Source organism: Carya illinoinensis, chromosome 1, assembly GCF_018687715.1.
Source record: "Carya illinoinensis cultivar Pawnee chromosome 1, C.illinoinensisPawnee_v1, whole genome shotgun sequence".
In the NCBI taxonomy this organism is placed as follows: Eukaryota; Viridiplantae; Streptophyta; class Magnoliopsida; order Fagales; family Juglandaceae; genus Carya; species Carya illinoinensis.
The window spans coordinates 24,583,696-24,611,668 of NC_056752.1; the positions used below are offsets into that span (position 1 = coordinate 24,583,696).

The following is a 27,973-nucleotide window of genomic DNA, read 5'->3' on the forward strand; positions in this document are numbered from 1 at the left end:
TAGGAGCTAGCAGCTTTATATGTGGAGATAAATTGAAACACTCATATATTTTCAACCACAAATTATTAAGATCCATAAAATCTTGTTGGAATTTCTACTCACTAAAATTCATCAGCCCCAGTACTATTTTTCAAAATTTAATCCCTGAAATGAAGAAATAAATTCTTTTAGAAGATTGTAAAAGTTTCATAATGTTGCATTGCTCAATAAATTCCGGTCCTAGTTTCAACGTCTAGTTCTCCATTTATAAGAGTCCTCTTAAAAAAATGTGCTAGCTCTTCTATCAAAGGTTGTGTTAATTGATGGGGTCGCCCACATGGGCAGACCCATCTTTTTCCTTCACCTAACGCATGGCTTTAAGCCATGCGTTAAAGGCAATGCATGTGTTACATGCATAGGCGGCCAGCCATGTAGGGGGCTATAAAAAGCCCCCCCCTCTGGTGATAAGTGCATACGGTGAACGCAGAAAACTTCACAAAAACTCTCTCTCTCTTTTATTCTCTCTTAAGTAGTATTTAGGCTGTGGAGTGTTAAAACGTTACTCTGGTTTTATACTATGTAGTACGCTTTACCACCAAGTCAAAACTCTTGTCAATCTGAAGAAACTTGTGGAGCAACTTTACAAGCTGGGCTTGAGGTACTTTCCGCTGTGCTTTCTAACAATTGGTATCAGAACCATTTAATTATTGCTTCCAGTTTCTTTCATGTAAACTGTGACTGTGTTTTTTTTTATTTGCGCATATATGGTGCTGCAGTATTTTTTTTAATAAAAAAAAAAAAAAAAAAAAAAATTTTTTGGCCGAAGCCGCTGCTGTGGTGCAGCGCTCACCACCCACACACGGTGGTGCAGCGCGCACCAACCCCACTCACGGTGGTGCAGCGCGCACCACCTGAGCATGGTGGTGCAGCGCGCACCGTAGGGTGCTGCGCGGCACCCCTGCAATGGTGCTGCGCGCACCACGGTGCCGCAAGCACCCAAGGAGCCCACGGTGCATGGTGCACCGTGGAGGCACCCAGTGGTGCTGCAGCACCGCCTCGGTGTTGCGCGCACCAGAGGAGTGCTGCGAGCACCATGCGCGCACCACGGTGCCACGCGCACCAGCAGGTGCCCACGGTGCTCCGTGCACCGTGGGGGCACCATGCAGCACCACCTCGGTGCTGGGCGCACCAGCGGGGTGCTGCCAGCACCGGCTCGATGCTGCGCGCACCGTGAGGTGCTGCGCCAGAGCAGCACCAGCTCGGTGCTGCGCGCACCGTGAGGTGCTGCCAGCACCACCTGGGTGCTGCGGCAGCACCCAGCTTCCTCTGGAAGCGATTTCCGGCGATCGGGGGCGCCGGTGATGTCCAGAAGCAGCAGCTGGAATTTTTTTTTTTGGAGTTACTGTTCATGTGAACAGTAACTCGCGGGAGGAAGAAGATGACTTGAGTCATCTATCCTCTGATGGGCCGGGCTGGGCTTGGGCCCTTTGGGCCATTTTGTTTTGGGTTTAAGCAGAACAAAAAAAAAAAAAAAAAAAAAAAAAGGGGCTTTTTTCTTTTTTTAAGCCCAATTTTGTTTTTTTTTAAACCCGAAAATAAATAAAAATAAATAAATAAATAAATAAAAATAATAAAAATAATAAAAAATAATAAAAAATAAAAAAATTTTGGCATGATTCAATATATGCTTAGATATATTGATATATTACATGTAATCTTTTATTTAATGTTTTAGATTAAATATGATAACATGTGAATATTTGGTTATATTCATGCTATTTTTTTTTTCATAATGTTATATTACATGTGATCTTTTATTTAATTTTGAGATTAAATGTGATAACATGTATGTGTGTATTGAACATGTGGAAATATGATTATTTTATCATCTATGAAAGTTAGACTTGAATGTTTAGACATTAGTCTTTGTTTCTTTCAGTGATAAAATAGAAAATCCCATTAAGTAGTCTTAGTTAGAATTGTCAGTGTGAATGATAGACTGAAAGAATTGCAGTGACCCCAGTAAGAACTGTAAATGCACTGAATAGCCAAAAGACCATGGTGACCCCAGTAAGAACTGTAAATGCACTGATGGAACAAGAAAAATGGATTGTAATGGTCTCATATGAACCATCTTTGTAGACTGGCCCAACAGGTTGCCAAGGTCTGGGTAGCTGTCCTTGTAGACTGGCCCAAAAGGTTACTGCGGATTTTAGTAGGTTATGTCTTTACATGTGACTAGGTCTAGATGACTACTTAAGATAGTGGGAGTATGGTTGAGATTTATGATGATAAATTCTCCCATATTCGGTTTTTTAAAATTTGCGCGGGAATTGAGCTAGAAATCTAATAATTGGATATTGTGGCGCAAGAGATGATTCTGAAGCCTAGCGATTTTTCGATCTTGCGACATGTCTAAATTATTCTTTTTCTAACTTGAAAGGACGCGGCAGATTTCTTAGGTGTGTGAATAATATCCCGTCTTTGCGTATTGTAGTGAAATGGCATCCAAGAGTATTGTTGCCGACTTAAACAAAGGGGAGAAATTAGATGGGGAAAACTATGACATATGGCATCGCAAGATCCAGTATGTCTTAGATGAGCAAGAGGTCTTGGAGGCCTTATCTCACACTCTTACTAAGCCCGGGGAAGGGAACTCGGAACAACACAAGATAGATCAACAAGCCTATACCCAATGGGCTAAGAAAAATCGGTGCGCGCGCATAATTATGTTAAGCAGCATGCACAATGATCTAATGTGTGAGTTCGAGGTCTATGACACTGCCCAAAGCATGTGGGATGCTTTGAAATTGAAGTTTGGTGGAACTTCAGCCACTAGGTTGCGTGGATTAACCATGAGATTTGACTCCTATAAGATGCGCTCTAACCACACGATGAAGCAGCATCTTAGGGCTATGTCAACTATGATCCGCGAACTTAGGTCGGCGGGAAACAACCTGACAGATGAACAGCTAGTACAAGCAGTGATAAGATCACTACCGAATTCTTGGGAGAATATGAGCCAGAACTTGACGCATAACGAGAATATCAAAGACTTTGATGATGTCTCGCGTCACTTGGAATTGGAGGCTGAGCGCCTAGAGGCTGCTAAGCCCAATCATACGGCCTATGTGGCTAATGCTGGTTCGCGCAAGGCATCAAGGCCTAAGCGCAAGAAGTCCAAGAATGGAGTAGCTGCTGGACATATTAAAAAAGTGTCAGGAACTTCTCAGCGCATCAAGAGGGGCAAGCGCGGGAAAAACAAGTCAAAATTAGAGTGTTTCAACTGCGGAAAGATTGGCCACTTCGCTCGTGACTGCACTGAGCCGAAGAAGGTACACTCTGACTTTTCTCGCATTGTTTTTGTAACTAGCCATGTGATGGTTGCTGAATCCTATCATTTGTGGACTGTTGATTCAGGAGCGACCGAGCACATAGCGCGAGATAGAGTCGGATTTGTGGAGTATCGCCGGATTCCAACTGGGAGCCGTGATATCAAAGTGGGGAATGGAGCTAGCGTGGAGGTACTGGGACTTGGTACCTACAAGCTGGACTTGCGGGGTGGCCGCACTCTTTTCCTCCACAATGTGCTATATGCTCCCAAGATCCGACGAAACTTACTTTCAGTTGTTACTCTATTGAAACTTGGTTTTCGGATTGTTTTTGAAAACAATAATGTTTCCTTACATTTGGGCCATGTGTTTTATGGCAAAGCTTTTCTTCAAGACGGTTTTATGATATTGGATTTGGTTTATTCTAATATAAATGAATCCATTGCTTTTCTTTCTTCATCAATTGATAATTTGGATTCATACACATGGCATGCTAGGCTTGGCCATATAGGGCAAGAAAGAATGACTCGATTAGCTAGAGAAGGCCTGATAGGCAATCTCGCTAAAGTCATCTTGCCCACGTGTGAACATTGTCTAATGGGAAAAGCTAAGAGAAAACCATTTGGAAAAGCGACTAGGGCATCTTTTCTACTGCAATTAGTCCACTCAGACATCTGTGGTCCAATGAGTGTGAGGGCAAGACACGGAGGTGTCTACTTCATCACCTTTATAGATGATTTCTCACGTTACGGTCATGTCTACTTAATCTCCCATAAGTCTGAAGCATTGGAATGTTTTAGGCGATATTTAAGAATGGTTGAGAATCAGTTAGATAAGAGTTTAAAAACTCTAAGAACTGACCGAGGACGAGAATATCTCTCTGAGCAATTTAAAAGGCTCTGTGATGAAAAAGGAATCAAAAGACAGTTAACGATGCCAAGTACGCCACAACAAAATGGCGTGGCGGAAAGGAGAAATCGAACACTGCTTGAGATGGTTAGGTCAATGATGGCGCAAGCAAACCTACCAATTTCTTTTTGGGGGGATGCACTTTTGACTGCTGCCTACATTCTTAACCGAGTGCCCTCCAAATTAGTAACTTCCACCCCATATGAACTATGGACCGGCGAGAAACCCAATTTGAGTAACTTGCGGCCATGGGGTTCAACGGGTTTTGTTCATGATCTTTCTCATAAGTATGGGAAATTAGGCCCTAGAGGGAAGAAGTGTATCTTTATAAGGTACTCAGAACACTCTAAAGGGTATGTGTTAATAGGTGAACAAACTGATGGAAGTGTAACTGAGATTGAATCACGAGATGTGGACTTCATTGAAAATGAATTTCCAAGTAGAGGTGAGGTTGATAGGAGTTTAGAACTTCATGAGATTGTGGAACAAGAGGAAAGTGCTCCAAGGAATTTAGTTGAGAATGAGGAAGAAATTCTTCAAGCTCCTACAAATGATAAAAGAAACTTAAATCCGAGTGGGAGCACACCGCTTGTCAATCAATCACAACAACCTCAGCCGCGTAGAAGCACACGTGAAAGTATTCCTCGTCGTCGTTTTGAGATTGAAGGGGAAGCTTTTATGGTAGCTCCGCATGATGATGATGAGCCTAGGACAATTCATGAGGCTCTCTCATCTTCTACTAAAGATGAGTGGATGAAAGCTCTTAATGATGAAATTGAGTCTATGAAGACAAACCAGGTCTGGGATCTGGTTGATCTACCGACAGGGCGTAAGACTATTGGGAACAAATGGGTTCTAAAAGTCAAACGCAAGTCAGATGGATCAATAGATAAGTACAAAGCTCGCTTAGTGGCGAAAGGATATACCCAGCAAAAGGGTATAGACTATGAGGAAACTTTTTCACCAGTGGTGAGGTTTGCTTCAATTCGCCTGATTCTAGCTATAGTAGCAAACATGGATTTGGAACTCTACCAAATGGATGTTAAGACAACATTTCTCAATGGAGAACTAGATGAGGAGATCTATATGGATCAACCAATGGGTTTTGTGGTCAAAGATCAAGAGCGCAAAGTGTGCAAGCTCAAACGATCAATATATGGCCTAAAACAATCATCTAGGCAATGGTACCTCAGATTCCATCGAGCCGTTCTTTCGAATGGGTTTACGATGATCACAGAAGACCATTGTGTCTATGTCAAAAGGTCCAAGAAGAGTTTCATTATGTTGTCATTATATGTTGACGACATACTACTAGCTGGAAATGATAAAGGGTTGATAGTCGCCACAAAAGAGTGGTTATCCTTCAATTTTGAGATGAAGGATATGGGTAAAGCAGAATACATTCTGGGAGTTAAGATCTACAGAGATCGCTCAAAGAGACTTTTGTGTTTGTCCCAACAGACTTACATAAAGAAAGTCCTCGAGCGTTTCCTAATGAATGAATGTAAACCCATTGACACCCCTGTTGCAAAAAGCGAGAACTTATCTAAAGAGTTATGTCCTAAGACTCAAATAGAAAAGGAAAAGATGGCCCGTGTCCCTTATGCTAATGCTGTGGGTAGTCTGATGTACGCAATGATGTGTACTCGACCTGACATATGCTATGCAGTTGGCTTAGTGAGTAGATTCCAATCTAACCCCGGACTGGCTCACTGGAAAGCAGTCAAAAGGATTATGCGATATCTCAAGGGAACTGCAAACTATGTGCTGTGCTATCAAGGTTTAGATTTGCAGCTAAAAGGTTACAGCGATGCCGACTGGGGCAGTGACCTAGATGAGCGTAAATCAACCACTGGGTATGTCTTTCTGCTCAATAATGGCGCCATTACATGGAGCAGCAAGAAACAACCTTGTATAGCTTTATCCACTATGGAGGAAGAATACATAGCTTGTTCTGCAGCAGTTCAAGAAGCTGTTTGGTTACGAAGATTCCTCAAGCATTTAGACATTGGCACGGATTATTCGGATCCGGTGACAATATTCTGTGATAGCACGGCTGCTCTCGCATATGCTAAGGACTCTAAGTACCATGGAAGAACCAAACACATAGATATCAGATATCACTACATCAGAGACATGGTAGCGCAAAAGGAAGTGGTTCTGAAACATCTCTCTACGAGTCGCATGGTTGCTGATCCCTTAACGAAGCCCATAGCAAGAGATGTCTTTGAGGCTCATGTTAGGGATCTAGGACTGCGTAGATTGTAAATGTTTTTTGTATGACATTGAGATGTAACCTTTCCTTTGGGATATTAATACAATATGATTCAGTAATTGTCTTTATCGTATTGTCCTTCTAATTCACACACAAGATATGTCAACAGGCTTAGATCGGCTCACTCACACGAGCGATCGCCTCTAGCGCTTGAGAAGCGAGTAGAGATGAGACATTGTGTTCTAAGATACTTGTCCAAATGGATAAGTTAGTTGACACAAAGATATGTCGTTTTAGTGGGAGCTAAAATAAGGTCCAATGAGTGGACTATGCATGGGTTACCCCACAACCTATGTAGCCTGTGGTTAGCCAGATGTGAGATCCTCTTTGACGCCTTGGAGGCGGGCAAATGGAGGAACTCAGGTTAGACGCTTGAGAAGCGACTAGACTAAGATCTGTACGGTGTTGATATAGACATATGCTCTTTGAGAAAGAGAAATCCACCGTAGCATGTGCTTCATACTACATGTGCTTATGCGACCAAATGAGTAAGTGAGTAAATGGTTCCCCTCTTTCTCACTGTGTGAGTCTCATTTTTTTTGTGTGTCCTTTACTTTTGACTATATCACAAGATGGAGGTTATGATGTCTGCTACTTTGGCATGTTGTCTATGGCCATGATCAATACGGTCTAAAGAGGCATTGCTGGGAAAGCGGTTTGACCAAAGTTGAATGATATGAGTGCAAAGGGAAGATTCTTTGATATCGCATCTTCAATAGTGTTTGCTGACGTCAACTATGACGCTACATATTGGTAGCGACTAAGGTTGTGAACATATTGAAATGATTTAGAAATAGTCGAGCATTGTTCTGAGTTTTTTCTAAAACTCAAGAGGGTTTCGAAAATGCTTGAACTGATGCGATCAAATGAGTCTAGGACATAACCAAACATTTTGGGGATGTTACTATGCTAGTCTTCTCTGGGAGAGATTTAGTGTATGTACTCTTACATTTCTATAGATATGCTTGGTGGTCGCACGGCCTATTTACTTGTATGAATAAGATTGAAAACATTAGAGAGATGCTGACCTGGGGTCACGCCCACTGTGTGCGAGTGGGAGATGTTAATTGATGGGGCCGCCCACATGGGCAGACCCATCTTTTTCCTTCACCTAACGCATGGCTTTAAGCCATGCGTTAAAGGCAATGCATGTGTTACATGCATAGGTGGCCAGCCATGTAGGGGGCTATAAAAAGCCCCCCCCCCCCCCCTCTGGTGATAAGTGCATACGGTGAACGCAGAAAACTTCACAAAAACTCTCTCTCTCTTTTATTCTCTCTTAAGTAGTATTTAGGCTGTGGAGTGTTAAAACGTTACTCTGGTTTTATACTACGTAGTACGCTTTACCACCAAGTCAAAACTCTTGTCAATCTGAAGAAACTTATGGAACAACTTTACAAGCTGGGCTTGAGGTACTTTCCGCTGTGCTTTCTAACAGGTTGGTTAAGTCAATGTGCTCGCATCAATTCAATTTCATGGAAAACAATCTGTTAAATTAATGTGACCTGTGAAATATTATCATGAATTGAATTTTGTGTATTATGGAATCAGATGCAGCGACTCTCATTGTGGCCAAATCAATGCCGAGTACGTCAAAATTGCACAACGAACTACGAGTTCTTGATTTCTGACATTATGGTCCTTGATATGTCACTGATTCATGACATAACTCATAATTAAATTGCATAGGTCCCATGAAAACGAAACTGATCTCTTGAATTTTGTAGGGTCATCCTATTATTTATCTAGCATTGCGTAAAGTCCATGGGAATTAAAACATGTTTTTTAACGAACGTTGCAGTACTTTAATTAGAGTAGCTAGGGCATCCATCTTTTGATACAGTATATTGTATTGTCAAAGAAATGAACTCCCTAGCTGTTTCTAGCTTTGATTATAATAAAAGTGTAGCTTGTGATTCGTGCCAGCTGGGATCAAATAAAAAGGCTTCAGTTTTCAGCTTCATCTCGCATTTCCGGCACTACGTACTGATCTTCAATTAGTTCATACTAATATTAGCTAGGACTTCATCTATAATCTGATCTATAAGTGGCTTTAACTACTTAATTTGTTGTATTCATTGATGATTAATATCGGTTTGTGTGGTTCTTTTCATCCTATCTAATTACTCAACCATTTCTTTAAAATTATAAATTTCTTAGAAGTTATATACTAAACGATTCAAACCAGCAGCTAGCAGAAAATCAAAAATTATCGGAGAAACCATAAATATACGAGAGCGGATTTTAATACGAAAAGATTTTCACCATCCTGTGGTCGCTGAACTGCCACCTGTAAAGTATATTATAAATTAATTGGATAGGCCAAGTCGACGGCGATTGATGAAGACAGTGATTAAATAAAAATACTATAAAATCAAAATGTTGTCAGAATATGATTAATATAATTTTTATTTAAAAATTTAAAAATATTGAATTATTTTTTATATTTTATTTGAAAGTTTGAAAATTTTATAATAATTAAATAATGATTAGATGAAAAAATTAAAAATTAAAAAATAATTATATTAGTAATATTAAAATGTTAAAACAAGATTAAATAAGATGAAATCACATCTTACAATCCAAATGGAGAGATATTTTCAATTTAACTTGGAGAAATGCTTGAGATCTCGATAATCGGTCATGAGTATTTTTCCTGCTTCTTTTTTATTTTTTTATTTAGTGATTAAGTAAATATTTTTTATTAATGTTATGAATTTTTTTGTTTTTTAAAAAATATTTAAGAGTATTTAAAAAATGCATGAAAAAAAGTTTTTAAAAAAAAAATTACACTTGTCGGACACAAATTTGAGCCCCGATTCAGAGGCTATAGAGCCGCTCTTTAACTTATCAGATTTCTATGCTATTTGATTGAACAATTCGATAACGTTATGGTAGAGGAGTTGGTTAAAAATCATTACTGCAAACAGTACGAGCCGTATGAACAAGCTCTAAAGAGCATTGATGCGCTTTGCCCAGTGCCCAAGCCGTATTCAACAAGCTCTACCACCAAGGCACCAACAGATCGCCGTCCCACAATATATTTTTAATATATTTATAAAAAAGTTTATATTTTTAATTATAATTTTAGTATAATATATAAAAAAAAAATTATATTTTTTACTATTATATTTGTATTATTAATGCCAAACGTAAGGAGTGGATGCTAATTGAAAAATATATATACAAAAGTTAATTTTAGGAAACAAATTAATAATAATAATAAATATATACAGATCGCCGTTTACCACAATGACGCCTGATGATCACGACTTGCACATAAATATCTCACCTGCCTACATAAATGTCTCACCTGCCTCCGTCCATCCAGTTTCAAGGATAAGGTCTTCAATACCTCAAAAAAAAATAAAAAAAGGTCTTCAATACCTCAAAATAAAGATTGATGAGTCCTTCTTTCACTGAGTGAATGGTAAGGTTTTCTCTCTAAGTTTCTCTGTAAACTTAGAGTTTTCTTCTCCTAGACTTGGTCTGTGGAGGTTCGAGAGATGGAGGGTGAGTTGTCGTCCTTGTGTGAAGATTTGAATCTAATGGAGGAGGAACAAAAGGAGGTGGTGGTCAGTGAGGAGGAGGTACTGTCCTCTGTTGACAAGAGTAGACATTGTATTATGGTTAGTGTGATCTCGGACAGGGAAGCCAATAGAGGTGCTCTCAGGAGTACCATGGTTAGAGTATGGCAAGTGGAAGGCAAGGCTGTTCTCAATGAGGTGGGATGGAACAAGTATTTACTTGAGGTTAAGAATGTTGAAGACAAGAGGAGGATATTGAAGGGTCGTCCATGGTCTTTTGACAAGAGTTTACTCTGCATGGTAGACTGTGAAGGCTATAAGTCAATAAAGCAGATGAAGTTTCAATACGAGCCACTCTGGATTCAGTGTCATGATCTTCCGTTTGCTGGTATGAATCATAGCACTGGTTTTAACATTGGTTCATCGTTGGGGAGGTTCGTTATGTGGATACTGGGAGTAGTGGGGTCTGTTGGGGTCAGTTTTTACGTATAAAAGTAATGTTGGACATTACTAAACCTCTTGCGAGGGGAAGGTTTCTCACTATTGGTGAATCAAAGTTCTGGATACCCCTCAAGTATGAAAGACTTCCTAATTTCTTTTATCATTGTGGGAAGTTTAAACATTCCTCTGGTGGCTGTGATAAGATGAGGAGTGGTAAAGCATCAAGTGTTGGCTTCGAACAACAGTACGGGGCCTAGCTGAGGGCAAGCAGTAAGAGTTTGTCTCCTTCCACCATGCAAATGAATAAGAAACAGTTTGCTGGTAGTTCATCGGAGAAGGGTAATCGTGATGATTCCGGTGACTCTCAGGACCAATCTTCCCAGTTTGGAAAGGCTCCTCAAGAAGCTGACATCACGGAAGTTGGTAAAGGAAAGCTAGATAAGGGGGAAGGGAAGACAATTAAGGCTGATAATTTTGGAGAGGAAGATATGGGAACCTCGTTAAGGAAGGTTGACTCCCAGAAGTTGGCGGCTAAAGGGGGTACTAAAATAGAAGTTTGTGATGTGGTAAACATAACACCTAGGCAAGGAATATTCCCTGAGATTTCTGCTACTGATGATATCTCGATAGCAAATAGACTTCAGTGCACAGTGCAGCACCAGGGTGGCCCACTCAAGGATAACGTGCCTGCTAGTTCTAGAAAACAAGGGGTGGCACACCAGAAAACATGGAAAAAAAGGGCACGTGCTGGCCCAACTAATTCAGGGGTCCAATCCCTTGTGGAAGCCTTGAAAGGGGACTCAAGTCAGACCCATAAAAGAAAGCCAACCTTTTATCACGAGGAAGTGAAGGTTAAGAGGAGAAAGCAGGCTAATGAGATTGATATGGAGGAAGAAAATGATTTGGCAGAGGCTGCAAATTTACCATGAAACTATTAAGTTGGAACTGCCGAGGGCTTGGGAACCCTCGGACAGTTCGAGAACTTCACCAATTGGTGAAGGAGAAGAGCCCACAAGTTGTATTTCTCTCTGAGACTAAATGCAACCGTGAAAGAGTTGAGATGGTGAGGAATAGACTGGGTTTTGTTAACAGTTTTGTAGTGAATAGTTTGGGAAGGAGTGGGGGTCTTGCTATGATATGGAATGAGAATCTTAATGCCTCTTTGTTTTCATATTCGAGGCATCACATTTCATTAATGATTAAAAGTGAGGAGGAAGGAAGAGAGTGGCATTTAACAGGTTTCTATGGAGACCCAGCTCTGGAGAGAAGAAAGAATTGTTGGGACATTTTGTGTCTTCTGAGGCCTGATAGAACATGCCCATGGCTGTGTATGGGTGATTTTAATGAACTTGTATCAAATGAGGAGAAGATGGGTGGGGCAGAAAGACCTTTTTTCCAAATGGAAAGCTTTAGAGAGGCTTTGGATGAGTGTGAATTGGGAGATTTGGGTTATGTTGGCTCAAGTTTTACTTGGTGCAATAAAAGAGAGTGGAGGGATTTTATTAAGGAAAGACTAGACAGGGTCTTGGGAAATTCTGCGTGGCAAAGCTTGTTTGACTCTACCATTGTTAATGTGCTCCCAGTGGAAAACTTAGATCATACCCCTTTGTTGGTTTCCTGCTTTAACCAACAAGATGAACTTTATGCTCACAAGAGACTCTTTAGATATGAGGCTTTCTGGTCAAAAAAACAGGAGAGTAAGGATATAATTCAGAGGGCCTGGGCAGTTGTTAGTGGAGGACAAAATAGGCTACAAAATGTTCAAAAGGCACTGAAGAATTGTATGCAGCAGTTACAAGCATGGGCAAAAAGCTCTAGAGGTAATCACCAACATTTGGTTTGACAAAAGAGAGATATGATTCAGAACTTGCAAGATCATAATGTGGGTGATCTAAATGGGCCAATTAAGGAACTTCAAAAGGAAGTGGATGAACTTTTACAAGAGGAGGAGCTGAAATGGAAACAAAGGGCTAAGCAACAGTGGTTAAAAGGGGGAGATAGGAACTCTAGCTTCTTTCATAAGTGTGCCTCTCATAGAAGAAAGGTTAATCGAATAAACAGAATCAGAGATGATGTGACGCCCCCAAATCCCCACGCCCGAACACGGGGAAATCGAGACGTCCGGATGGTGACAACCCGGACCACCATCCTAACGACGGGTGCCAAGTGTGTGCAAGAGCGACAAAGTGCACAAGACAAACGCAGCGAGAAGTAAGTCAATAAATAAGTACCAGAATTTTTCTTAACGTAATACAAGCTGTTTAAAACATACTTAAATAAAATATTACAAAACCTCAAATACAGATATAAAACAAATATAAACATCGCATCAGCAACCCGGCGGAGCCGCATCCTCGGGCTCAGCCTCCTCTTCCTCGTCCTCGAACTCTGCACCAAAAGCTACGGAACCAAAAAGGTTCCGCAGGTAAGTATGACCCAAACACTACCAGATGAAAACACATATGACTCAACCAACATGCATGCAAGAACAACCAAAACACATGCCCCGCAAAACCACATTTTCCACGCACGCCAAAAAAACCCATATGGTCCACAACACATCCAAGAAGTCAAACCTCGCCATTATCCCCGATAATGGCCCAAACCACCATTTTCCCAGAAAATGGATCATAACCGAAAACCATACCACACCCACACTGTATGCACCATGATCTCCCCTAGGGATCATCCGCACACCCTGGCTCAGTGTCACACCGTAGAGAACGGCTACGCGTGCGACACCTAAACAAGTGATGCCCAGACTCACGTCACACGCGCGAACCATCTGGGCCATCCTCTAGCCCTCGCCAGCGAAAGGCCACGGAGACGGTGAGTAGGGCGGTGCCCGGTTCCGCGCCCGGCGCGTTCGTAGCCAAGCATCCCCTAGCCCCGCTCCCGTCATCGCTCTCGACAACTCAGGGGACGTCACTCAGTATTAACCACTCCCGAGTGACCAGAGGAGTTCCGATTTACGCATACACTATGATCTCCCCTAGGGATCATCCGTATACATGGCTCTGTACCACACCGCAGGTAACGACTGCGCATGTGGCACCTAAACGAGTGATGCCCAGACTCACGACACAAGCGCGAACCATCTGGGCCATCCTCTAGTCCCCGCCACTAGAAGGACCACGGAGTCGACACGACATCGTCACCCTATCGTGCGATCCGGTCGTCGCCCTGCGACAACCCAGGGGATGTCACTCAGTATTATCCGCTCCCGAGTGACCAGAGGAGCTTCACCGTGATAATAACCCATCCCGGCTTGGGCTCGTGAGACACATGCAACCAAAGACCAAAAACGCCGATAAACATGATTAACTCAAATAAAATAAAAAGCCTATGTATGCAATGTGCAACGCACGCAAATAAAAAGCAACGCACGCCACACGGCACAACTCAAATCAACCAAACACATCTAACCAAACAAACACTCCGTCCTCAATCCATCCGACCCCCGAAACTCCTCGGACTCAGTCCGGAATCAACAACCAACAACAGATAAAATAAATAAATGCTTAATTAAATAAAACAATTGAATGAGCAATATACATTAAAATCTGAAAATAGGGTTTGGAAAATACTTACAGCGCTATACGGTATTTTTAGAAAGCTCGCGGCGTTGCAAACGGCGGAGGAAAAGCAACGTAACAGTGTAATTTACACTGTGTCCGTGGGTAATAAATTACCCATTTTTGAACGGGGACAACCCAGGGCTTAGGATTGATAGGGAATGGTTTAGGGATGATTGTGAAGCTATTGGAAGTGGTGGTTGGCCGTGGGTGGCGGCAAAAACGCCGGAAATAGGCCGGAAAACTCAAATCGGAAAGCAAGCTTGCAGGAGCTGTTCCGGTGGTCGTTGGAGGCCGGAAATAGGTGGGTTAGGACGGCAAGGAGTCGGTGATGAAGTGGTGAAGAAATGGTGGCCGGAGGTGGAGCGACGGCGGCGGATCGAGCCAAAAACCGTGGGGAAAGAAATGGCTCTAGGTGGCTAACGGCTGGCCGGATGGGGGAGATATTTGGTGGGAAGGTGCGCCGGAGGGAGGGGGTTCGAACAAGACCGGCGGCGAGCCAAACGGTGGCCGGACGGCGGCGGTCTGGGCAGAAAACAGTTCCGGCGACAGGGGCAAAAACAGAGCAGGTGCAGCGACTTCCGGCGGCTCTCGAAAGCAAACGGCTGGTCCGATGGCTCTGAAAATTGGTGGGGATGATCTATGGTGGAAGGGGAAGAGAATGGTGGTGACGGTGCATCAAACGGTGGCCGGACGGCGGAGAACCGGCCGGTCAAAGGGGCAGCGACGGGATGGAGAGAAAAAGGGGCTGCTGCGTACGCGGGAGAGGAGGAAGAAGAAAGAAGAAGAAAAAAAAAGAAAAAGAAAGAAAAAGAAGGAAAAGGAAAAAGAAAAAGGAAAAAGAGAAAAGAAAAAGAAAAGATGAGGGAAAAGAAATGAGGTCCAGTCCTCACTCCGGAAACCAAAACTGATCCGCCGAAAACGATTTTAAAAACCGTAAAACGACTAAATAAAATAAACACAACATCAAATAAATTAAAAACCAATTTAAAACACATTAATTTAAAATAAATAAACTAATATATTAATTAAATTAAAAACAACCCTTCAGTGAAAATACACGTAAAAGCGGGTCATCACAGATGAGAGGGGGATATGTGCTACTACTCAAGTGACAGTAAGTCAGGCTTTCCAAGCTTATTACCAGGGTCTATTCACTTCTTCATCTCATACTGGCAGTGAGGATATAGTGCAGGTTGTGGATAGAGTTATTACTACAGAAATGAATAGGTAGCTGATGAGGAGATGTTCATTGGAGGAAGTAAGATTAGCAGTCTTTGATATGAATCCATATGGCTCTCCTGGGCTCGATGGTTTCTCTGCAGGTTTCTATCAGGATAATTGGCTTGAAGTTGGTATGGAGGTAACAGCTGCAGTTCAGGAAGTCCTAGACAAAAGAAGTGGCTTGGCTGAGATTAATGATACTTATATTGCCTTGATTCCCAAGAAGAAGAATCCATCCCTAGTCACTGAGTACAGACCTATAAGCTTATGTAATGTCCTCTATAAGGTAGTATCAAAGGTTCTGGCCAACAGACTAAAACAGTTCCTGCCCTCTATTGTTTCCCCTTCTCAAAGTGCTTTTGTACCCGGAAGATTAATTTATGATAACATCATTGTGGCCTATGAAGCTATGCATTCTCTGAAAAATAGGATGAGGGGCAAGAAGGAGGGGTATATGGCCTTAAAGCTTGATATGAGTAAGGCCTATGATAGAATTGAGTGGGCTTTTTTGGAAGCTGTTTTACTAAAAATGGGCTTCAGTGAGGATTGGACAGCCTTGGTCATGCAGTGTGTTAGCACTGTTAATTATTCCATCTTGCTTAATGGAAGACCTCAGCCGAGTTTTAATCCTATGAGGGGGCTAAGACAAGGGGACCCTTTATCCCCGTATCTTTTCATTCTTTGCTCTGAGGTACTTGGGAAGTTACTGGACCAAGCTGAGATGAAGGGTTTTATCACAGGATTTCCTTTTGCTAGAGGTAGTTTATTAGTTAATCACCGCTTTTTTGCAGATGATAGCTTGCTATTTTGCAAAGCTAATGCACTGGAATGGAGTAGGCTCTGTGGTATTCTCAAAGCTTATGAAGATGCTTCTGGAAAGAGGCTTAATATGGACAAAACAACTATTTTCTTTAGTTGCAACACGAGGAGTGAAGCTAAGGAGGCTATATTGGCAGCTGCAGGTCTGGTGGAGGCAAAGTCCTTTGAGAAATATCTAGGCCTCCCAGCTTTTGTGGGAAAACAGAAAATGAATGCCTTTAAACCTATCTTGGATAGTATAAGGGCAAAAATGCAAGGCTGGATAGTGAGGTTCTTATCTCAGGCTGGCAAGGAGGTTTTGTTGAAATCTGTTGTGCAAGCTATTCCAACTTACTGTATGAGTATATTTAAACTTCCCAAAACAATCTTGACTACTATTAATTCCTTAATGCAGAAATTCTGGTGGGGGATGAAAGGGGACATATCAAAAGTAAAATGGATTCCTTGGAAAACTCTAGGAATATCTAAAGATGATGGAGGACTAGGCTACAGGGACTTTGAGAAGTTCAATGTTGCTCTCCTAGCAAAACAAGGGTGGAGGCTCATGACACATCTAGACTCTTTACCTTCTAGAGTTTTGAAGGCAAAATACTTCCATAGAGCTGAGTTTATGAAGGCAAAGGTGGGCAGTAATCCTTCTTATTTATGGAGGAGCTTCATTGCAGGTAGAGAGGTTTTAAGGGAAGGACTTTTCTGGTGTATTGCTAATGGGGACTCTGTTAGATTATGGCATGACAGATGGATTCCAAGACCTACTTCATATAAAGTCCAATCTTTAAGGAAGGTCCTGGATGACAACTCTAAAGTTAGTTGTCTAATTGACCAGCAAGGAGGAGGTTGGAAATTGTCTCTATTGCAGGAAGTGTTTGATCCAAAGGAGGCTGCAATCATAAGTCGAATTCCCCTGAGCATTACTAATGCAAGTGATGTATTGACTTGGCGATGCACTAATGATGGGAAATTTTCTGTTAGAAGTGCCTATCATTTATTAGGCACGATGGAAACAATTGATCAGGGTCAGTCCTCATATGCAGTTCAAAAGAACAAAACCTGGTCTTATATTTGGAAGTTGGGAGTCTCTAATGCCAATAAAATGCTTATTTGGAGGGCCTGTCATGAGTCATTGGCTACAAAACTCAATCTTTTCAAGAGGTGGACTCTCCTCTATGTCCTGTTTGTCAACAAGAGCCAGAGTCTGTGATGCATGCTTTGTGGTTGTGTAATTCAGTTCAAGATGTATGGGGAGTGAGTCTTAGGAAATTGCAGAAAGGAGTAGTAATGGAAAACAGTTTTAAGGAGCTGTGGACTCTCTTAACTGCTGATCTAGAAAGTGAGGAGTTTGAAGAGTTTGCTGCAACAGTTTATCAGATTTGGAAGAGGCGAAATAGCTTAGTTTTTGAAAATAGGTTTTGTGATCCAGGGAAGGTAGTTGAGGCAGCCAGGTCTGCTGTGTCAGAATTCAAGGAAGCTAATGCAACCACTGAAGGTGTTCAGGCAAAAATTAGACACAGTATACCTATATGGAGTCCTCCACCAATAAATACATTCAAAGCCAACTGGGATGCGGCTGTTGATAGAAGAAGAAACAAGATAGGTGCAGGTGTTGTGATAAGGGATTGGGAGGGCAGAATAGTGGCTTCACTGAGTTCACCAAAAAAAATTTTTCCTGATGCTCATCTAGCAGAATCTTATGGAGTACTGAAGGCAGTTATTCTGTGTCAACAACTGGGCTTTAAACAGGTTATATTCGAGGGTGATGCACAACAGGTGGTAAAGGATCTCAACAACCAAAACCATAAAGGGAACTCAGCAGGAATGATCTTATCAGATGTCAAAGCCTTATTGCTTCATTTTGATAGGTGGTCAGTTGTTCATGTGCCGCGTGCTTGTAATAATTTGGCTCATGTCTTAGCCAAGGATGCAATTAAACTCTCTTAGGAGAGCATTATTTTGGGGGACATTCCCTCATGTATTCATCCATTGGATTATTTGAGTTGAATAAAGTTTGATACGTTCTATTTAAAAAAAAAAAAAACCTCAAAAAAAAAAAATTAAAAAATTAAAAAAAAAAAATGGTTAAGGTCTTCAATCCTTGTATATAAATATCTCACCTCCATCTCTCCAGTTTCCAAGCTTGTAGCTCCACCACCCAACGTTTAACACCTCCCCTTTTCTTTTCCCCAGTACTATTTCGAAGACGACAAACCCAAGACCCTCCTTTTCTTTCTTTCTTCCTTGGGTGCGGCTACTATGCCGCCCCAAATGTACCGCTGGGCGTACCGTCCAGCGTTATTTTTTTTTTTCATTTTCTATTTCACATTTTTTTAATCACTTTCTTAATCATTAAGTAAAAAAAAAAATACATCAATACATTTAAAATCACTTTCTTAATCATTAAGTAAAAAAAAAAATTTTTTGGCCCAGCGGTCAACCCGGGCGGTCAACCCCAGGCGGTGTACAAGCCTTATCCTTCTTCCTTTACGTCATTATTGTAGACTTTGCTGATTAAATTGTGCTTCATTGGGATTCAGGTCAGGTCGCGAAGTTACGGTTGAGGCCGAAGGCTTATTTCAGCGATATTAAACGAGCTGGTTCCATTAAACTTGGAAGTAGGGTTCTTTTTCACTTTTTGCGTGTTTTGTCCCTTAGTTATTTTTTAGTTTTGTATCTGAAATGCTTTCTGACTGATTGACCATATTTGGCATGGTATGCTTTATTAATATTTGTGTAATTAGAGATTTTGATCATTCCGGAATAGTCTTTAATTTGAAAAAATTTATCATCTCATCTTATCTTATCTCATATTATTATTATAATTTTTTTTAATTTTTATACAAAATAATATAAATAATTTAATTCTTTTAAATTTTAAAATAAAAAATAATATCAAATAAATATATTCTAATAATATTTTATTTAATTTTTAAATTTTATTTTAAATATTCTCAACTCATCTTATTTACTAAAACAAACTGTGGTGGCTTTATCTTAATATCTATCTATAATCTATGTAGAAAGCAGTTACCCTTAAGATGAACAATATTATTTTATAAAGTAAAACCTTGGATGCAATCGGCCATAGAAAATCGGCGTGCAATCACTAATGTGGTGCGCCATGTCATTATGATTTTTCTGAAGAACAAAATGGGGTGTTTAAATGCTATCCCTCTCCCTCTCCATTCTCCCTATTCACCCCTGTTTCTATGAACCCGCCGACCTCCCTCCTTGAAAAACACTCGCACTCTTCCTCTCCATCTGTCCATTATATAACCCTAAGCTGCTTGTTGCCTTTCTCTTTTTTATTTTTGTTTTATTTTTTCCTTACTCTTGATTTTTGTTTTCTTTTGTTTTTATCTTATACTTTATATATATATATATATATATATAGGATTTGCGTGTCAAAAGAGAAATGTTGAATGTGACATCAACTACATGAATGCTTGTGGCTAACATAGGATTTTCTGGAGTACTCTGTTACTTTGCATTGAGGCCTTCGCAATTAGTGATGACGACCGAGCAGTATACAGAGGCCATCACTGGAATGGATCCTAAAATCTATAAAGCGGCGGCACAAGGCAACCTGGAGGCCTTAGAACAATATGATATCTCTGATTCACTTGATGAGTTTTTAACCGTTAATAGGAATACAATCCTACATATTTGCATTTCAAGTATCCTTGTCGAAGAACAGTTTCCGGCCACCGGAGGAACCAACCCAGCCTTAGCAGCAAGATTTGTTAAAGATGTACTGCACAAGTGTCCGTCACTTTTATTAAAAGCCAACGAGGAAGACGATACTCCGTTACATGTGGCGGCAAGGTATGGGCATGCTTCCATCGTCAAAGTCCTGATTGAACATAAAAAATCTCAACATCAAGATCTTGAAAGTGGAGTTGTTGAAGCTACTAAGGAGATGATTGGGAAGCTGAACAAAGAGAGAGACACGGCCTTACATGAGGCTGTACGTCACAATTCATGTTGTGCCTCCGGCCTGTCCAAAAATCACACAAGACAATTTTAAAGTGGTTCAGCAAATTGCTTACGTCCACTGGAGCCTCTTTTATAGAATTTGTACGAGATTTATACAACACTCTACAAAATTCTATTTCTCTCTCTCACGTCCCTCTTTCTCTCTTCACCCACTGCATCAATTACACTAGCAGAGCTCTCCTTTTATAGGAGAGCAATGGGGGGACACACACCCACTCCTCTTGACCAGAAGCGCCTCTGGAGGTGAGTGGGTTGGTGGACGGTTGGTGAGCATGGGGTGGGTGGCTGCAAACCCAAACCCATTTCACACTTGGGGGGTTTATTCAACAATCACCCCCTCCACCCAAGTGTGCCATACCAGGATACTTACAAACTGATTCATTCTTCAAATGAATGCACCCCATTCTTTGACATGAGAGACTTCCGTTGTTGAATGCGCTCCAATGCACCCGAGGGTGCTCAGCAGTGTTCAATACTGATCAAGTCCAAACAGTGTTGGAACTTGATCCCTGTGACGACCTTCGTCAACATATCTGCTGGATTATCTTCAGTGCCAATCTTCTGAAGTTTGATGTCATCTTCTTCTAATATTTCACGTACAAAGTGAAATCGGACATCTATATGTTTTGTTCGAGAGTGATATACTTGACTCCTGGCCAAATGAATTGCACTCTGACTGTCACAGTAAACGGTAACCTCTTGCTGCTCAAAGCCCAAATCTGTTACCAATCCCTGTAACCAAATGGCTTCTTTCACGGCTTCTGTTACAGCCATGTATTCAGCCTCAGTTGATGATAGTGCAATTGTTGACTGCAAAGTTGATCGCCAACTAACTAGTCCTCCAGCCATAGTGAACACATAACCAGTTGTCGATCGGCGTTTGTCAAGATCACCTGCATAGTCTAAGTCAACATATCCAGTTACTAGACTATCTTCACTCTTCTCGAACTTCAAACCAATATCTACGGTCTTTGAAATATACCGTAGAATCTACTTAGCCGCATGCCAATGATCATTTCTAGGATTATGCATATAGCGACTAACCAAGCTAACGGCCTGGGAGATATCAGGTCCTGTACACACCATGACATACATTAAGCTTCCAACAACACTTGCATATGGGACATTCCTCATGTAGTCCCGCTCTTCATCGGTTTTAGGAGACTGCAATGCACTGAGCTTGAAATATGGGGCCATAGGAGTACTCACCGGCTTCGTCTTTGAGTCGATGTTGAATCGTTGCAGTATTCTCTTCAGATACTGCTTCTGAGTAAGGTGAACTGTACCTTTCACCCTATCTCTGCTGATCTCCATCCCAGTATTCTTCGTGCTTCTCCCAGATCTTTCATTTCAAACTCATTACTTAACTGAGTTTTTAAGCGATTTATCTCCCCCTTGCTTTTACATGCAATTAACATATCATCTACATATAAAAGCAAATAAATGAAAGATCCATTTGCAAGTTTTCTGAAATATACACAATGATCGTATTGGCAACGAGTGTATTTCAGATCCAACATAAAGCGGTCGAAACGCTTGTACCATTGCCGAGGTGACTGCTTCAAGCCATAGAGAGACTTCTTCAGACTGCATACCCAATTTTCTTTGCCAGCTTCTTTGAATCCTTCTGGTTGAGACAGATAAATCTCCTCTTCCAGATCACCATGTAAGAAAGCTGTCTTTACATCAAGCTGTGCTAACTCAAGATCATATTGTGCAACCAAAGCTAACAATATCCGAATGGATGAATGCTTCACAACAGGAGAGAATACTTCACTGTAGTCAATTCCCTCTATCTGAGCGTAGCCCTTGGCTACCAACCTAGCTTTGTATCGCACTCCATTTTTAGCAGCTTGATCATCTTTCTAATTGAAGATCCACTTACAGCCAATTGTCTTCTTTCCTTTTGGAAGCGACACAAGCTCCCAAGTCTGGTTCTGGTGAAGAGACTGCATCTCTTCATTCATCGCCTTTGTCCATTCAACTTGTTCACTGGACTGTATGGCTTCTCTATAAGTGGTTGGGATCTCACCCCCTTCAGCTGGTAATGCATATGTCACATAGTCTGTAAAACGTATCGGTACACGTTTCTCTCGTCTCGGTTTGTTGGTTGTTATTGATTCAGGTTGTATTGGAGGTATTGTGACTGGACTATCAAGCTCATCTTGTCCGTGCTCTCCATTTGTTTCTCCTGAGTCCTTTCGAGTAGAAAACTCAACCTTTTGCGAATCACCAGGTGTTTCGCTGTCATGGCTGCCTTCACTAGAATCTTTATGCTTATGTGACTTAAGCATCTCAGATTCATTGAATGTTACATCTATACTGATGATCACCTTTTTGGACTCTATGCACCAGAGTCTATACCCTTTTACACCGGTACTAAAGCCCAAGAATTTTGCTTTCTTGGCTCTAGGATCAAGCTTACTTTCTTTAGCATGATAGTAAGCAGGATATCCGAAAACGTGTAAAGAGTCATAATCAGTAGCATGTGTACCTCTCCACATTTCAGTGGGTGTCTTCCCGTCATTGGCAGCTGCGGGTAGTCGGTTGATGAGGTGGCAGGCATAGGTCATAGCTTCAGCCCAAAATTGTTTACTGAATCCAGCATTCAGCAACATACATCGCACTTTTTCTAATAAAGTACGATTCATTCGTTCTGCCACACCGTTCTGCTGCGGTGTACCTCGTACCGTGAAGTGTCTGACAATTCCCTCTCTCCGGCATACTTCCATGAAGGGGTCTGAAGTGTACTCACCTCCATTATCAGATCTGAGCTGCTTGATCTTCCTGCCGGTCTGAGTCTCAACCATTTTCTTCCAATCAAGGAAGATTTTCAGCACTTCATCTTTATTCTTCATCGTATACACCCACACACGACGAGAATAATCATCAACAAAAGTTACAAACCAATGTTTACCTCCCAAAGATGCATTTTGGGTAGGTCCCCAAACATTGGAATGCACATAGTCAAGTATTCCCTGTGTATTGTGTACTGCGGTTCCAAACTTGATCAGCCTCTGCTTCCCCAATACACAGTGCTCACAGAAAGACAGTTTACCTGTCTTGGCACCTTTGAGTAAGCCTTGCTTCACCAGTGTTTGCAAAGCTTTTTCTCCTGCGTGTCCCATACGCATATGCCAAAGACTGGTGGTGTCGACATCAGTCTCATATAGCTTCTCATAGCCTGTGGAAGCTCTTCCATCAACAGTACTTCCTTGCAAGAAGTACAAGTTTCCTTGCCTCAAACCCTTCATTGCCACCTGAACTCCCATTAGTACTTTGAGAGTTCCTTCTTCAATGGCGATTCTGAATCCCTTTGAATCCAGAGATCCCAGTGAGATGAGATTCTTCCGCAAGTCCGGAACGTACCGAACTTCTGTCAGAGTCTTGACGCTGCCATCGTGCAGCTTCAACCGAATGCTACCTATTCCCCAAGTCTTACAGGCACTGTCATTGCCCATAAGTACTGCTCCACCCTCAATCTTTGTGAAGTCAGTAAACCAGTCCCGATTGGGACACATGTGATAGGTACATCCGGAATCCATAATCCATTCATCAGAATGACAAATGGATGATGAACTTATCAAGGAAAAATATGAATCATCATCTCTGTCCACGACATTGGCTGTGGAGGGTTGATTCTGCTGTTGTCCCTTCCGGTTGGGACAATCCTTCCTCCAGTGTCCTTTGTTGTGACAAAAGGAACACTCGTCTTTGGCGATTCTTCTGCCGACTGATGAACTACGTGATGTGGCTCGAGTTTTCGAATGAAAACCTTTCCTCCTTCCGGGATACCTTGACTGTGGTCTCCCCCTTGCTGTTAGCGCTTCACTTGATGTATCTTGGTGTACCTGTTTATCTTTTCTCTGGTACTCATTGCTAATTAAAGAGCTAGATACATCTTCAAAACTAATCTTTTCCTTCCCATACAATAGAGTAGTAATTAAATGCTCATATGTATCAGGTAAGGAATTCAATAGTAGTAAAGCCTTATCTTCATCTTCGATTTTAACATCCAAGTTTAACAAATCAGCAAGAATTTGATTATAATTATTCAGATGTTCAGACATTGAAATACCTTCACGAAATTGGAATCTGAAGAGCTTCTTTTTCAAGTGCAAATGGCTCTCAATGCTCTTCTTCATAAACTTATCCTCCAATTTCTGCCAAAGTACCCTAGCATCTGTCTCTCTCATGACAAAATACTTTTGTTCTTTGGTAAGGCATAATCGGATTGTACTACAAGCTTGAGTATTAAGCTTCTTCCAACCCTGATCAGTCATATCATCTGGCTTTCCTCCCAACGCAATATCCAACTCTTGTTGGATCAACACGTCCATGACTTCACACTGCCACATGCCAAAGTTGCTTGTTCCATCGAACTTTTCAACTTCAAACTTGGCATTTGACACAGTGGACCGACGTTCTGAGCTACTGGCATGTTCAGAGCTCCTGTCTCTTCTAGATCCTTCCATTTGAATTTAGAAAATTTAGACTCAAAATTTTAAAATTCTAACCGTACGGATGAGTCCGGAACAATCCAAATAGTAGGAAAGCACTATTTGATTGCTGAAATCGGACTCCGAATGACTTAGATCAAGCTGAAAATGGATCTGAAAAACAGACGGTTCTGATCTGTCTGGCACGTGGGACGCACGCGCTGCACAGTGTGAGTGGGCGGCGAGTTGGCACGTGGATTTCACGCGCTACAGCACTGTGTACGCGTGGGGGAGAGTGAGGCGCGTGTAGTACACGCGCTAAACCTCTGTAGGGCGCATGGGAGCGCGTGAGACGCGTGTCCGTCACGCATCTTCAACCTCTAGAACTCAGTCGTCTTCAACCTCCGATGCGTGTGGGGGCGCGTGAATGACAGCAGATGCACGCGCTGACCTTCTAGGGGCGCGTGTGGGCTCCTCCGACCTCCGTTTTCGATTCTGTTTGCGGCAACGGATTCGTCTCGACGCGAGGAACACCTTGGAGTTGTCAAAAATTGATTTTGAGCAACTTGAATTTTCGAACAGCTCGAACCAGAGCTCTGATACCAATTGTTGTGCCTCCAGCCTGTCCAAAAATCACACTCTACCAATTTTCGGACAGCTCGAACCAGAGCTCTGATACCAAAGTGGTTCAGCAAATTGCTTACGTCCACTGGAGCCTCTTTTATAGAATTTGTACGAGATTTACACAACACTCTACAAAATTCTATTTCTCTCTCTCACGTCCCTCTTTCTCTCTTCACCCACTGCATCAATTACACTAGCAGAGCTCTCCTTTTATAGAAGAGCAATGGGGGGACACACAGCCTCTCCTCTTGACCAGAAGCGCCTCTGGAGGTGAGTGGGTTGGTGGACGGTTGGTGAGCATGGGGTGGGTGGCTGCAAACCCAAACCCATTTCACACTTGGGGGGTTTATTCAACAACAATCACATTGAAGTAGTAGAACAATTACTAATGGAGGTAGATCCAGAATTCTCGTTTGGTGCTAATGTTGCTGGTGAGACCCCGCTTTACTTGGCTGTCGAGAGATGCTTTCCAGATTTGGTGTCAGAAATTTTAAAAGGATTGAATTCACCAGCTTATGATGGCCCCTTCCGTAGAACGGCTTTGCATGCTGCAGCATCTTATTGGAATGATAAAGGTACGTATTACCGTATTGCCTATTTATCTTTTCCGTAGTCTAGAATAGGATTTGGTTAAAAAAATATTTGTGTGGTGGTATCAAATATGACAGGACATCGAATTCATGAAATATAAAGATGTCTGATACGGACAGGGCCGGTTTTAGATTAATTTCTTGCATTTGCCTTTTTGTCATTCAGAAAATTATTACATTAATTTAGCACGTTTAAATTCTTTTAGGAATGAGCAAAAAAATTTTGGAAAGATACGGACGCGATCTATGTAAACAAGTAGACCAAAATGGTTGGACTCCGCTTCACATGGCTGCATACATGGGTCACATTGAGCTGACAAAACTATTGCTAAAATATCAGAGAGGTAGCATATATGAAAGACGCAGAGGGTAGGACACCTCTTCACATTGCAGCCCATCGCAACAACTTCGAAGTGACAAAAGAGATTATATCAATGTGTCCGGATTGTTGCGAAGTGGTTGCCAATAAAGGCCGCAATGCACTCCATCTCGCGGTGCACAGCCCCACTAGCTTGCCATATTCAGCGCTAATCATCCAAAATAATTCGTCTCTCCGGAATCTTTTGAATCAGAAGGACAATGAAGGAATACACCTCTCCATCACTTTTGCAAATATGTTGGTTCCAACGAGCGTGTCCTGAATTCTCCAAGAGTTGACAAAATGGTCTTCAACAAAAAGAACCAGACTGCTCATCAAATCTTTACGAGTAAAAACTTTCCAACTGATCCTGACTTTCTTAAGGTAACGTAATCTTTTATCTTCTTCAAAAAAGAAAATTATATACTTAATATTTAAATATTTAGTTCTTTTCTACAGGACATGCCAAGGAACGCATAAACTGGCTAGAGTAGTCATAGAATCATGATGTGGTTTGATATCATGATAAATCAAATCGGAAGGCCCTTTTTATTTTAAATGTCACTACAACAAAAATAGGTTTTAGTGACAGATGAAACTATCACAAGAAATGCAAAAAACGTCACGAAATATATTTGGTGACGGTTTCTGACCGTCACCACAACTGTCACGTAATGTGCGTCACAGATTACATTTGGTGACAGTTTACTGTACAAGCGTCACTAAAAATATTTTTAGTGACGGTTGGAGATGTGCCGTTTGAAATAACGTTCGAACGTATTATTTTCTGTGACGGTTAGAATCTGTCACAGAATATAACGTTCGAACGTAAAATTATACGTTCGAACGTAAAAAAGACGAGCTGACATCTGAACGAGAAAAGGTAACGTTTGTTGATTATAGTTCGAACGTATAATGTAAACGTTCGAACGTTTATACGTGCGAACGTTACGTTCGAATCTCGAATCCAACGAAAATGAAATAATGTCCGAACGTTTGTATCATGACGTTCGGACGTTAATTCGAATGTTAAGAGAGTAGAGTTCGAACGTAAAGTGTACGTTCGGATGTTTGGAATGTTAAACTTTTTTGACATTCGAACGTTTTTTTAAATTGGGTTTAAACGTTCGAACGTTTTGTTACTATTTTGTATGGTTACGTTCGAATGTATTTTCGAACGTTTAATACTGTTGAAACGTATTTTTTTTACATTCGAACGTACATATCAGAAATGCTAAACTCATCCACTTAATAAACAAACCAATTGTTTCACATTACAGTACATATTTCACAACCAATATTGTTTGAAACTGTTTTCAAATTAGATGTTAAAAATGTAATACAGAAATAAAATTCATTTCTTTTTCTTTCCTCGCCCAGCACGATTCTGTTGCAATGACATAACACGCTCCATTTGCAGCATCATCTCCCGCTGCACTTGCTCTTGGACCTCACTACGGATTCTTTCCTCATGTTCTCTTTGTTGGTCCTGCAAACGCGTCTCTAAATGAGACTGTCGCTCTAAGAGGGACTCCAACTCTTGCTGTCTAGACCTCATATACTCATTCTCGCGTCGTGCAGCTTCTAAATCTTTGGTAAGATTATTAATTTGTGATGTCGATGAGGTTGAGGAAGATGAACCGGAATGCTTGAAAGATCGTCCCAAACCTCTTGCCATACTAGAGTTGGGCCCAAGCACCTGTGAAAAAATGTCCAAGTCACTAGGAGAGGAATCCCCAGAAGCTGACTGCATCTCCATCATTTTTCCCTGCAGTTTGAAAGATCAAAACACACAATAAGTAACATATTAAAAGAAATACAAATAAAAAATAATTTAATCACATGTTACATAATTTATTCAACAAAAGGAACACCGCTTACATAATTAATT

At 41.4% G+C, this 27,973-nt stretch overlaps 1 protein-coding gene across 1 annotated transcript; it reads left to right on the forward strand.

Moving 5' to 3' along the window:
- Window positions 1-11,388: 11,388 nt before the first annotated feature.
- On the forward strand, window positions 11,389-12,306 carry LOC122276878. Its single transcript, XM_043086793.1, has one exon. The coding sequence runs from the start codon at window positions 11,389-11,391 to the stop codon at window positions 12,304-12,306; it is 918 nt and encodes a 305-aa protein (XP_042942727.1).
- The last annotated feature ends 15,667 nt before the right edge of the window (window positions 12,307-27,973 follow it).

Bases quoted from the DNA above. Each gene is read 5' to 3' on its own strand.
- LOC122276878 (XM_043086793.1), top strand. From the start codon at position 11,389: ATGAAACTATTAAGTTGGAACTGCCGAGGGCTTGGGAACCCTCGGACA.